This window comes from Hydractinia symbiolongicarpus, chromosome 7 (assembly GCF_029227915.1).
Source record: "Hydractinia symbiolongicarpus strain clone_291-10 chromosome 7, HSymV2.1, whole genome shotgun sequence".
Taxonomy (NCBI): domain Eukaryota; kingdom Metazoa; phylum Cnidaria; class Hydrozoa; order Anthoathecata; family Hydractiniidae; genus Hydractinia; species Hydractinia symbiolongicarpus.
In genome coordinates this window covers 5174828-5187728 of record NC_079881.1, presented here as the reverse complement: position 1 = coordinate 5187728, position 12901 = coordinate 5174828, and the positions used below count along the sequence as shown (strand labels likewise).

Genomic DNA, 12901 nt, shown 5'->3' with positions numbered 1-12901 from the left:
CCTTTGTTTTTATCTTTAATCCAGTAATTATGGTAAATGAGGAAAGCTGGGGTTTTTTTATTCTAACTAATTTTTGTTTTTATGTTTAGATTATTTTAATTAATAATTTTAATTTTGTGGCTATGAAGAAGTTAGAAAGTTGTTTTGCTGAAAAACTATGAACAACAACACTGACGATGGTAGGGATTGATTTTATACTGCAGTATGTTTTCTTATACTACACCAATCTTGTAGATTTTCACTCCTGTGTTAGGAAAGTAAATTTTTAATGTTTTATGATTCTCGAAGTCACAAAAAATAGCTTACTTTGAAATTTTAAAGTTATTAGGACTGATTTAGAACATGTATTCTAGGCCTTATACTTTGAGAACATGGATTCTAGGCCTTATACATTGACAACATGTATTCTAAGCCTTATACATTGACAACATGTATTCTAGGCCTTATACTTAGAGAAAATGTTTTCTAGGCCTTATACATTGACAACATGTATTCTAGGCCTTATACTTTGAGAACATGTGTTCTGGGCCTTATACTTTGACAACATGTATTTTAGGCCTCATACATTGAAACGTATAGAAGGAGAAAATGGAGAATAAAATTTTTGTCTGTTATATTCCCAGAAAAACCTTTTACGAAAGGAACTTTGGGAAATCTTGAGCACTTTTATTAGTTGAATTTGCGAATTTTTATTTAGTTCTTTCTTTTTTGTTTTGATTTGTTATAATGGGTAAGAAAGAGAGAGAGAAAGAGCAGAAGAAAAAATGATACTTTCATGTTTGCTATAAAGATTTGATTTAATGTAAAACCATGGTATCAAGTGTCAGCAGTGTATTACTATGTTTGGAAGAAAAACTGGTTTTGTGAAAAATTATTTATGGAAAAATCAAGAAAGTTCATCCATGTTCAGGTTATTTGTCATGTGATCTGTCATGTGATCTGCCATGTGATCTGTCAATATGCCTCTATGTTCATTTTTATTATGATGGGTGATTTAAACAGATCATGTGGCAAATAACCACTTTTCATGGTGAAATTTCAATGTTTTTATTCAGTACAGAAAGCAGTGTGTTAGAAAGAACGTGACCACGGCCGTAGCGTTTAAAGAGTTCTATGTTGTTTACACCAGTAGTTTAAGAAAATATGAAAGAGAAAAGTCTGTAAAATCCATCAGCAATTTTTTAAAACGTTAGACAAAGTCTTCAACTCAATTAATAGTTGATTGCAAGTCCTACAACGTAAGTAGCACCTTGGGGAAATGACTAAAAAAAAGGATTTAGTCTACACCACTTTCCCCTATCTTTTACCGCCTACCCATCGTAGGATCTGTTTAAAATGGTTGGATGGATTCTGAATTTTGATATGCATTGCTTGATTCCAATCTTCTATGATTTATATTAAGCACACATGATCTTGCAGACTATGACCTATAGTATGAGTCTATAAATATCTATGATTTTTTGTTTTGTTTTTGTGCCGTACTTTGCTGTAAGTAGTACGGTACTATGTAAAATAAGAATTCACAGTGGAATTTCTCTTTATATTCTTTCATAACTTTTACTATAAAAAATATGTTCTTTTTAAGATATTCTTTCGAACCAGATGTCAGTACTAAAGTGAGAAAAATATAGTTTTTTTAGAAGCTATATAAAAAAAGAAATCTGTCAAACTTATTTCAGGTCTATTTCTGGCTTGAATGAATTAGCGTTATAGGTTTTACAAAATGGAAGTGGCTGTTAATAATTTATGCAGACTTGAGTTGCATAATTAGGGAGAATGTTAACATGAGTTTTCATAAATTATGCATGCTGCTCAACTTAGAGAATTTGTACCCATTATGAGCTCTGTTTTTTTTAAACATGCAATAAAAACTTTTCTTTTGTGAAGTTTTCTTTTAAATAAGAGTAATTTGAATTTGCTTAAAAATTTCTGGCTATTATGGTCAAACTGAATTCGTAATTATAACTCTTTTGGTGTGGTCGGGTACCGTTCCAGTATGTCTTTTTACACAGAAAGAAGCATCTTGCTTGATAGATTCAGTGGTAAGGTCTCATTACAATAATACATTTTTCTTAATTAATTATTTAAAAGCGATTAGTCAAGTTGCAAAATGTTGCTTTTGTTGTTGTTGTTGTTGTTGTTGTTGTTGTTTTTGTTTTTATCAGCTATCCAACGAGTAGTTTGTTAGTGCTATTAACAATGAAAATTCCTTATCAGGGAATTTTTAACTCAACCCTGCATTAATTGTTAGAAATGTTTTCACTATCCAGAATTATTCACCAATCAGAGGAGAGTTTCGTCACGCTTCGAAGACCCTCTGCGTAACCTAGACTTTGTTTAGCCTTAGTTCCATTTGATTCCATTTTCCGCTGTAGCGCAAATAGTTCGCGAGTTTATTTGTTAGCGCATGGGCAGTTTGACAAAAATAAAAAATAAAACGAAAAAAAAACTTTGACATATGTTGTTACTGCATTAAACTTTCTTCAAAGAAAAACATGTTCTTTTTCTGTTAAATTTTTTATGTCCCAGTCCTACTAACGATATTGTGTTCTTGGGTTACCATCCCTAGCATGAGTTGAGCGTGGTGTATTAATGACCTTTCAATCTGATCTAGATTATATTATTTCTAAACTCAAACCCCTCTGCATCAAATCTGTCTTTATTATCTCTTGCCAAGTCTTTCTCGATCTATCTTAGAGCTTTGTCTAAGGAACTGATTATCAAATTTCTCAACTAACTCAATCTTTTTTATTTAAATAATATGTTTAAAACTAAAAATACTTGTCTGTTTCGTAGCTCATTTGAACTTTCTCTCTCTGTCTTACAAAATGATGTTACATAGCTACCACCTGGTCCGTCTCATATCATTCCTTTCTAAACGATAAAGATCTCCTTGCTTCACTGCCCACCTCTAACTACGGTACATGTTGACGATGATATTTTCATTGTTTTAATAAGCTATCAAAAGACTAGTTTATTTATAGTGCTATTAACAATGAAAATTCTTTATCAGAGAATTTAGAATGATCTCACTACACTCTGGCAAGAGTTAGCGATAGTTTTCTAACATTTAACTGTGTAAGGTTTTAATGTTTTTGATGTTAAGCATTGTTCTTCATCGAACTGATGATTTTTTTTTACTTTCAGCTGCTACATCGACACTTCAGGAACATGAAGACGTAATAACAGATTCAAGTGAAGTGTTGCCAGCATTCTGTCAGTCACTGGAAGCCATCTTGAGACAGGGTTTAAAACGTAAGTATGCGTGTTGCTCATTTCGTCTGCTCGCGTATCAGTGTTGGTTAAGCTTCAGTTCCGACAGTCAGTTAATAATACCTATAGTGAACAACACTCAATTTATAAAAACTCGAGAAAAGCACGTTCTGGCAACTCAGCAGTACGTGAAACGCGGAAAACAGCATTTTGCTGCGTCGTGCAGCTTTGTTAACATAGTAAACCTAAACACACCAACACCTCATGCTGCAATGACGATTTCATTATCTCTACACGAACTTTATAGGGTCGCACCATAAGTCACCTGAGTAGAGTTGTAAAGTAGGAGATGTTTATAAAGTATCTAATTACAGACCAATTTCAATACTGCCCCCTGTTTCTCAAAGATTTTAGAGAGAATCATGTATGACTGAGTTTATTCTTTTCTGGACAATAACAATATTTTGTAAGGAGGAATAGTCAAATAGAATTAAAATTTTGAGACGGTTTGAAGGAAGTTTAAGCGTAATTAAACTAAATTTCAAAGAGGCTTGATATATATGTATGTATTGTATATATATATTGATATGTCACCCAATAACAATAATTTCAATTAGTAAAAAAAATCAATGGAATGTTTTTTGGAAAGTTGTTACGCGTTCGGCAGTATCTGTGTTTTCTAAATCGGATATCTTTTTATTTTTGGCAATTTGCAGACGCTGTTCTCTTTCAAATCTTACTTTTAGAATTTTAATTCGGCCATGTTAATTAATAGCTACACTCTTTCTTTATAAAAAAATGATTTTTTGTTACTCTGCTACAAAAAAAAACTGAACTGGATATGAAAAATATTAACGAACTTCAGTTCGGTATTTGTACAGAACTAAGAATATAATTTGTTACTCTATTTTCTTACATAAATTACGAAAATTAGGTGAATACAATTAAGCACCGATTAAACCACTTCAAATCTGGATATTGACTAAAAAATAAGCATGTTGAGATTTGACTAAATATTAAGTTGATTTTAAAAAAGATTGTATTTATTTACTATTTTAACTACTTCGTTGCTCCAGCCAAATTGTTTAGTAATTTTTTTTAATTTTAACAAGGTTGGAATATTTGATTTTTTACATAAAGAAACGAATGTATATCAGTGTGTCTGAGTTTCTTAATTTAAAATCTCTCTTATAGGCGGGCTTGGTGTTATTAGATTGGCTGATCGAGACTATTGGAACTGTATAGAAGGTTTGACGACTTCTTCCAAAGTAGTAAATCGGTATGTTGTCAGGACTTCTTAAAACTTTTCAATTCTTCTCAAGTTTGAAGCCTCCTCAAAACTCTTAAATTCATCTCAATTTTTAGGTGTCCTCAGAACTCCTTAATTGTTTTCAGTTTCAAAAAGCCTCCTCAAAACTCCTCAATTCTCCTCATTTTAAAAAGCCTCCTCAAAACTCCTCAATTCTCCTCATTTTAAAAAGCCTCATCAAAACTCATCAATTCTCCTCATTTTAAAAAGCCTCATCAAAACTCATCAATTCTCCTTATTTTAAAGAGCCTCATCAAAACTCCTCAATTCTTCTAAATTTTAAAAGGCTTCCCTAAAATTCCCCAGTTTGCTCTTACTTTATTCTTCACTTCTGACATCACCTTTAAGATCTCCTCAAATAATTTTATTTAAAAAATCAAAATATAAAAATCTCCTCAAATTTTATCAAATTCTTCTATGAAAATTCCTTATTCTAAAAGAAAGTTGAATCAATATCTGCTAATTCTAAACATCTACCAAAATATAACAAAAGGTGATAATTTGACACAGTTCTTATCCAGACATCTTGGTTAGACACGCACGCATCTAAAGTTAACAAAACCATTTAAAAGCTTATAGGATAAAATTGCCAAAAAAACTTTCGTGATCAAGCTATTGCTTTGTTTTAATAAAAAAAACCATAAAAGAACAGTTAATTTTTGTGATATACGTGTGTCATGTTCTCTTCACAAAGGTGTTGCTGAAATTATTCCGAATTCGGAATAAGGATGGTTTGTCAAAATGTGTGACATCACTTATTGGCTTCATTGTCAGTATCTTATTAAAGATCTTATCAAAGAGGAATCCGCTACGGTTTAAACTGGCTAGTCAGTGTGTAGTGATGTGTTGCTATTTTTTTAGCGTCCCTCCGTCCATCTCTCACGTTATATCTGTGGTAAAACAATGTCCCAGGGTAAGTGGTAAACTCTTGCAGTTTTTTTTCAGTGATATATTTTACAAGTTGTCTTTGAAATTGCATGAACCAGAAAATTCTTTTGTGATCACGTGATTGATGTGTTTAGTCATTCAGGTTTGCAAGCACATTGTATTGCAACATGTGATAAAAACACAAATCCATCATTTCTTACTCTACTGCATTTCGTAGAATTTCTTGAACATTTAGTTTTCTTGCAGTGGTTTGTTTTCATTTTTCGTGCAGTGCAATGAAAAGTATTAGTCGTTAGCCCGCGAAAAAATTTTTGGAATTGCTAAAGATATATCGAATTTGCTATTTTAATGTAATATATTTAAGTAGGTAATATAAGTACAAACATGGTAAAGGATTTACCCATGGCATAATACATCCCTATCTGCAATTTTTTGGAATTTTAATTTTTTCCTTTTACCCCTAAACCCTATTACCCCCTTATTTAGGTTTGTACGTCACTGAGTCGCGGTCGAGTGTTTCTTCGCCTTGCTTTAGTGAAAGGTGTTTTGGTGCAAGCAATAAAATCACTTGTAGATAATCAAGACTATGTTAAGGTATTTTATTTGTGTTTAATTAAAAACACCTTGATACTCAAACCTTCCCCCCTTCCATTGTTATTAAATAACAGACTGTTTACATTATATTTCAGTATTGGTACAAAGATTACTCAGTGTTGGTAGATTACCGCGAGAAAGGTATGTTTCATACGTCACTTTTTTTTATGAAGTCACCTTTCTATAGTAACATGTACCGTATTGTTCTCCGTTCTTCTCCGCAGAACTTATCACAAGGCTACCTTGGATGTTTTCAAAGTGTAAATAAAATAGGGTATTTCTAAATTTTCGATAACCTTTTTCCTTTTTTTTCTCTTCGTTTTGATTTGTTACCTTAACTCTCGCAAGAGCCGCTGGACGAACAATTGGTTGCACAAAATTACTATTTTTTGTGCATTTGATTGCGCGAAAATTGATGTTAGTGGAATAATACTTTTAAAAAAATGCGAAATTGGAAAAGATTAAGATTTAAAGTATAACAAGACATATGATACACGTAAACAACCTCGCGAATAAAGTTTACAAAAGCTGTCTATCAGATTGGGAATTTTGTCACGAAGTTAGACACGACATATTTTGCTATTCAGATAGGCAATAATATGTGTTACACACTATGCAGTTATTTTTTAAAATTGATTTGTGAGATCTTCTTGAACGGAAAATTCTTCGAAATTTCTATTTTTAGTTGGTCAGTCTTGGATATTCTGACTGACAGGAAGAAGAAAGACTACAAGCCGCATCTAAAATTTGCGAAATTTAATAATTTAGTAGACCTTTCCCCCCCAAAAAAAAGAACGGGGTATAAGAGAGTCACTCAGTGAGAAAAAGCAAAATAAAAAAAAATATACGATTATATCTTAATTGTTCGAAAAAGAAAATAGCTGTAGTTAAAAAAATATATATTACCAGAACTGTCACAAACAGCAAACTTCGATAAAAAGAATCCTGTGCACTTATAGCGCGGAGAAAAATAACAAGGAGGGAATCGGAAAATTTACGTTTTCTCGGAGTGTTTCCGAAATCATATTTCTTTATGTTGGAGTGTCATTAGCGTAGTGAAAAGAATTCCGTTCTCGTCATTATTTACAATATAATTCGCCTTTTGCTTGCATTACATTAACCAAATTTCGTAAAATCGATGTATTTAATAAATTGATATGGTGGAGCGTCTTCGTTTCTCTCTTACTTTAGTTGTGAAATTTTTATTTTTGGCAGACTACTTTCCAGGCATGTGGGAAGACCTTAACTCTGCCTACATTTACTTTTGTAAACTTTGGTGGAGACACCTTTATTTTACCAGTTAGTTAAATAATGCTTTTGAACACTTATCTTATCTTTTTAAAAAATAAAATTTAAAACAGCAAAGAAAAAAAAATTAAAAATAGTTACCACGATGTCGGTGCTCAGAGAGTCAAAAATTTCCATTCTTGTGGGACACATTTGCGTTTTAATACAAGCTCACGAGCTTGTTAATTAATACAAGCTCACGAGCTTGTTAATAATATATTTTTTCTGAACAACCTATAAAAATTGTCCAAAGATGTGCAAAACTTGATGTTTATGAAGTTTTAATTTACGCGCGAAATTTATGACTTTAGGTATTCTGCAAAATATTATTTTTCGTACATAACAATTAAAAAACTGATTTTAATTGTCACTTTCAGAAAAGTTTACTTTAAAAAGTTTAATAGTACACTCAGTTTCCTTTTCATCTTAGGTGTGGTGATCGATATATTAAAATCGCTCAAGAAAAAGACTTACAAGTTGAATATAAATGTATGTGTTTTTTTGTCATTGTACGTACTGTCATTTTGTTGTCGATGTTGTTCTGCCGTTGTCTCTCTGATTATTGTCGTCGTCGTCCCTGTTTTTGTCTTTGTTATTATTTTTATTGCCATCATTGTTGTTGCTTACATTTGCTGTCGTTGTCGCTCTGGTTATTGTCGTAATCGTTGTCAATTTAGACGTCGTTATCGTTGTTAATGTCGTTCTTTTTTTGTTTGAAATTAACTATTTTTATCACAGGATTGTTCTTTTCTTGACGAAACATGGTTAATACCAGTAAGTACTTGAATACAAAAGATTTTTTAACATAATATTAACCGCCCTTAACCGCCCTCCGCCTTGTGTCACGTCATACGATATCGTACTGTTTTTTATAGTACTAGTCAGTGGCTCGTGGATAAATCGGGCTCGCCGTCCTTTATTTACCGCAATTTGTGTGTCTCGCTACTGCGGTTACCATTTTGTGTAACAGACAGACGTATACGGGTATTATAGATAGTTTTTGTTAAAACTTTGTTTTCTTTTTAGGCGTATCAAAGATTTGAGTTCGTACCATGCGCATTTTTAGGAATGACATTGTTGTGAGTACTTTTGAGTTTTGCAAACATCTTTTAAGAATTGAACTATTTTGTAACTTTTCTAAGTTAGAACGTGTTAACAAGACAACTTAGAGGATTATTTTACATACTCGCCTCTCTAGAATGTTCTGCTTGTATAAATCCAAATAATTGCTGCGAATTTCATTCTTCTTACTAGGATGAGAATGTATTTACTCTAGGTATACAAGAGAGGTGAGCGATAATTTGGAACAAAAACAACAACATATATTCACACAAATATTGTCAATGATCTTCAACACCCTTTTCTCTCTAAAATTATGTGTTTACCAGATGGATACTGATCAAATACAGCTTAACTAGGCATTTGCTCCATTCACACAGCCTGTTTAAAAAAAGCGCTCTTTAAGATGTTTTTGAAGCTAATCTTTTTATACACACCTTCGCATCTGTTTTTAGTACTTGGGAAGGCAAATGCATGATCATTGATGTTGCGGTTGGTAGTGCAGCTGACGAGGTATTTTAACGAAAACTGGAATTTACGCCCACTCCCCCGTTTAGTACACCCCCTCCCCTGTTCTATACGCCCACCTCTCTGTTCTATACGCCCACCTCTCTGTTCTATACGCACTCTCCCCTGTTCTATACGCACACTCCCCTGTTGTATACGTTCGCCTGAACTTTTCACAAACACGCATGTTGATACTCATAACGTACTGATGATAACTTTCGTGTTTTAAGAGTTTTCCCCATTTAGGTCTAATCTGGCCCCCAAAAATAAATATTGTAAAATTCTCTTCAATTCTTTTTAATGTTAATCAATACCGCGTGTGGCTTGTCATGCTACAACTATTTTTTCTATTTCCCAGAATGATGTTCAGCCCGGAGATTGTCTCGATGAGTTGCATGGACAGTTAATAGATGAACGTTGGTCATGTAGGATAAGCGAGTTGAAAAGGAAAAATCGTGGAAAGCCTATCACAGCTACCATTGTTAAAGTAAATTTGCTTCAGATCTTTTACAGATTTTTCTACGGATCGAATGTCGCCCATTTCGCAAGAATTCGCTACCAGTACCGTTCTACTAAAAAGTCCTAAATGTACAAGTTCTAGTAAAGAGTAGGCCTGTTTTATTTAGGGTCGTTTTCCAGACGGCCGTTGGTTTTCGCCGCTTTATAGAAGATTTGCAGCTCTGTGCTCAGCTGGTAAATGTTCCATGGTCACACAAAAAGAACAACCTAAAGAGAATTGTGATCCAAACAATCAAGAAAACGAGTATGATTAAGTTATTTTTTGATTTGTTTGTTTGTTTGTTTGTTTGTTTTTATGTATTAGCAATCATTCGTTATAAGTTCTACACCCAGACTTTTTGTGTAGTACCCTGAGTACCCTTTGTGTTATTTGTGAATAGAATGTGAAATAGAAAACACGTATTTCGTTTCATGCCCCTCTTTAAATATTTTTCTACCGTGCTTAAACAGAAAAGGTTAACTTAAACTTTAAACAGATTTATAAGACTTTCTTTACTTATGCTTCTATAGAATTCTTGCGTAATAAAATTAGATATTCTTTCATTTTAGGAGATTACTTCATACGTTTTACGTGAATTATCATGGTTCTTCTGATGTCGGAAGTGTTAGTGAATTTTTTTTGATGTTCAACTCTTCGACTATAAATAATCCATCCAATGCATTCTTAGGATTAAATTAGTCGTCAATTTTAACAAGTAATTACCATGGCAACAACGACGATAACAACAGATGCAGAATCAGTTTCTCCGTCATTTGTTTGTTAGTTTGTTCGTTTGATATGTGATTAAGAAACGTTTTTATTGCTATAGAATGGCAGTTGCATTTTTGTTCAAGATGGAGTCAAAAAACTTTTACAATCAGAATACAAAAGTGTAAGTATTATGTACATACTGTGTTATGTTGTCTAGTATTTGTATACATAGAGGATACTTTCATAGTTTTTTTGTTACTCTAGGGTGTAAACACTAAAAATATCATAGATTTTGTCCTTTTTTTTAAAATAAACCTTTAGGTTTCTCGACTGTTTTTGAGTTTTGCAATTATGCGCCATCATGTTTTTCAATTATGCGCCATTATTGTTTTTTTTTTATGAATTCGCATGCGTACTTCGAAGCAAATCATCTTTTAATACGGGAAGTTGGTTGATAAATTAGCAACGGATATTCTTGTAAGCGCTAGATAAAATTAAAAGTAAAAAATATCTAATATCAAGATCTTATTCTATGCGTTTAAATAATTCTGCTTTCCAACTTTAAAAACGACATTTCCGAGAAATTAGCATAACGCCTTTTAGCCAACTGGGAGGCGTAAGTGCAGCGCCATGTTCTTGTAACCTTTTGTTTAGATAAATATTTTAGGCTCTGCGTACGAGGGTATTTTCTCCATTATATTTTTTTTCACTTGTAGGTACGACTAAAATTGCAACTTATGGAGAGAGATATTGTCTTAACCAAAGAAGATGGAGAGGTACAAGAAACATTAGAAGGCTAAGTTTACACTGCCACATAAAATTCCAATCAAAGCTATAGAAATTAACAGAAATATACTTTATTGTCAGAAATTTTCGCAATTAAAGATTTTAGTACTGTTTTTCTTGTTTCTTGATATTAAACCTAGAATGTTGCGGAATTGTTTTTCCACGAAACTTTCTGATAGTAAAGTAGAGTACACTTTATGTTCCTCTCTTGTAATAAACTTCCCTCGAGCAAGTACTGCTTCTGCAAAAAAAGTAAAGCTGCTATAATGAACACCCCTGCAATAAAAACAACCTTAAAATACTGCTTTGATGAGAGAGTAGGTCCTTGCTACAGGATGTATCATTTGTATGTTTAGGTTTTTAAAAGATATTCATATACCGAAACTTCTTCATGCGCAGTCTATGACACTGATCCGAGTTTCTTTGGTTTTATGGTTGGGTAAGTATTTTTACGTACAGAAGTAGCAATCCTATTTTTACAGGGAACACCATTGGATATTTTTTTACGTAGCTACGTACCTGTATTTAAGTATTCCTTTTTGTGGTTGGTTATGTGTTTTTTACGTACAGAAGTAGCGAACTAATTCTGTTACAGGAACACCATTCGATATGTTTTTACGTAAAGTACAACTCAAATGAGTAAAACCTTTGTAATATTATTTGAGGTTTAATATCACTCCGATGGTCACGTGTTTTTTGTTTTCTTTTTAGAAATACCACGTGTTCATTTGCAGATAAATTCGAATGTTGTGTTTTTTCTAGTGATACGTCTTTTATGGTGAGTTATCTCTTTAAATATTTCCATGCAGAATAATCACATCGGTTTTACTTAATAATTTCTTATTTAATTTGTAGTCGAAGAAGATTATCGAAGGAATAGGTAGGAATTTTTTTGTTTGTTGTCCTCTGTTTTGCTTCTTGTAAGTAAGTCAAAAAGTTTATCACTTGAAAAACCTTTTTTTATACGCCATGCAAACAGGACAAACAGATCAGCTGGTTTATTATCTTCTTTTTGTTTCTTTTTTACAGGAAAAGGATTCGATCGAACGGTGTATTGTGTATAAACTAATCACACAGCAGTCCTAAGATCGCTTAGCAACGATCTTATCTTGTTAAGATGACAGACGATGCGATAATTTGTCTTTCTTTCTTTGTTAAATGTTTGCATCTGCGATTTTAAACTGGCGCCGACAGCAATTAGTCGTTGCTATGCCGTACGTCGTACTTGTAATATGTCGTTTTTCTGTAAAATAATATTTATTTAACTTTAGGGAAGAAACGAATGCAGAAGTGAAAAATGCGGAAGAAAATATGGGGAATAATTGTTTGCGTGTTTGCCTCGTATTTTCATTTTACCTTATTTCCGACTCGTTTGAAATTGTCCTGTAAATTTCGCATATTTCTTCCCTGAAGGTATCTTTTTGTGTATTTATCGTTGATGCATAATATCGTGCGCTTGCTTATATTTATATATTTATATATCGCGCCATTTTTAATCGACAAAATGTCAGAAATTTGTGCTTCCGCAAGTAATGATGTTAACATCTTGCGTTATTATTTAGCTATTTCTTAAGGGTTGTAGGTACATTTATAGAAGTTGTGAACGTGAACTTTTATTTACGTAAAATATTTTGTGTTACTGTAAATAGTTATTTTGACTAATATTTTTATAGAATATAGCAACTTATGAAGAGAAACATACAGAGTAATCAAGCAGAAACATGTTAATTTTGATTGAAGCGAGCATTTCTGCAACCGGAGAGAAATATCTGGCCTAACTGAGTTTGCATAAATTTGGGACAGTGTACTTCCGTTAAGAGCAATTGCCTAAATGGACAACCGCGTCAATCCAGTACTCATGCTGAACGTTAAGCAGAAAGGATCGATCACATTTATATGGTCTTTCGCATGACTCGGCCTGTACTGGAGGCGAACGCTCTACCAGGTCACCAGCCGGTTAAATCGAGAGTTTCTAAGGCCAAATCCAAGGGAGATGGACTTTGGTTCCATAAAACGATGTTAACTATGTCGGGGGTTAGGTAAAATTT

General features: G+C 32.9%; 1 protein-coding gene across 3 annotated transcripts; it reads left to right on the top strand.

The window, feature by feature from the left end:
- Nucleotides 1–62: 62 nt before the first annotated feature.
- LOC130649649 (uncharacterized) lies at nucleotides 63–12867 on the top strand. 3 transcript variants are annotated; one of them, XM_057455982.1, is made up of 19 exons: nucleotides 63–179; nucleotides 3148–3255; nucleotides 4408–4492; nucleotides 5384–5435; nucleotides 5897–6004; nucleotides 6100–6145; nucleotides 7722–7780; nucleotides 8030–8065; nucleotides 8318–8370; nucleotides 8806–8863; nucleotides 9216–9344; nucleotides 9484–9620; nucleotides 9926–9980; nucleotides 10186–10248; nucleotides 10784–10843; nucleotides 11210–11292; nucleotides 11565–11631; nucleotides 11709–11733; nucleotides 11883–12867. In XM_057455982.1, the coding sequence occupies exons 1-19, from the start codon at nucleotides 158–160 to the stop codon at nucleotides 11915–11917; spliced, it is 1281 nt and encodes a 426-aa protein (XP_057311965.1). In that variant the 5' UTR covers nucleotides 63–157; the 3' UTR covers nucleotides 11918–12867. The 3 variants fall into 3 exon arrangements, with proteins under 3 accessions (XP_057311965.1, XP_057311964.1, XP_057311963.1); XM_057455981.1 differs by lacking the exon at nucleotides 63–179 and adding an exon at nucleotides 1553–2042; XM_057455980.1 differs by lacking the exon at nucleotides 63–179 and having other exon boundaries at nucleotides 2140–3255.
- Nucleotides 12868–12901: the final 34 nt, after the last annotated feature.

What these genes read in the sequence shown, in the direction of transcription:
- LOC130649649 (XM_057455980.1), top strand. Translation starts at nt 3,090, where the DNA reads ATGTTTTTGATGTTAAGCATTGTTCTTCATCGAACTGATGATTTTTTT. An exon ending in CTTGAGACAGGGTTTAAAAC is followed by an intron (nt 3,256 to 4,407) that starts GTAAGTATGCGT and finishes TCTCTCTTATAG; the next exon opens with GCGGGCTTGGTGTTATTAGA. An exon ending in TAACCAAAGAAGATGGAGAG is followed by an intron (nt 10,844 to 11,209) that starts GTACAAGAAACA and finishes TTGTATGTTTAG; the next exon opens with GTTTTTAAAAGATATTCATA.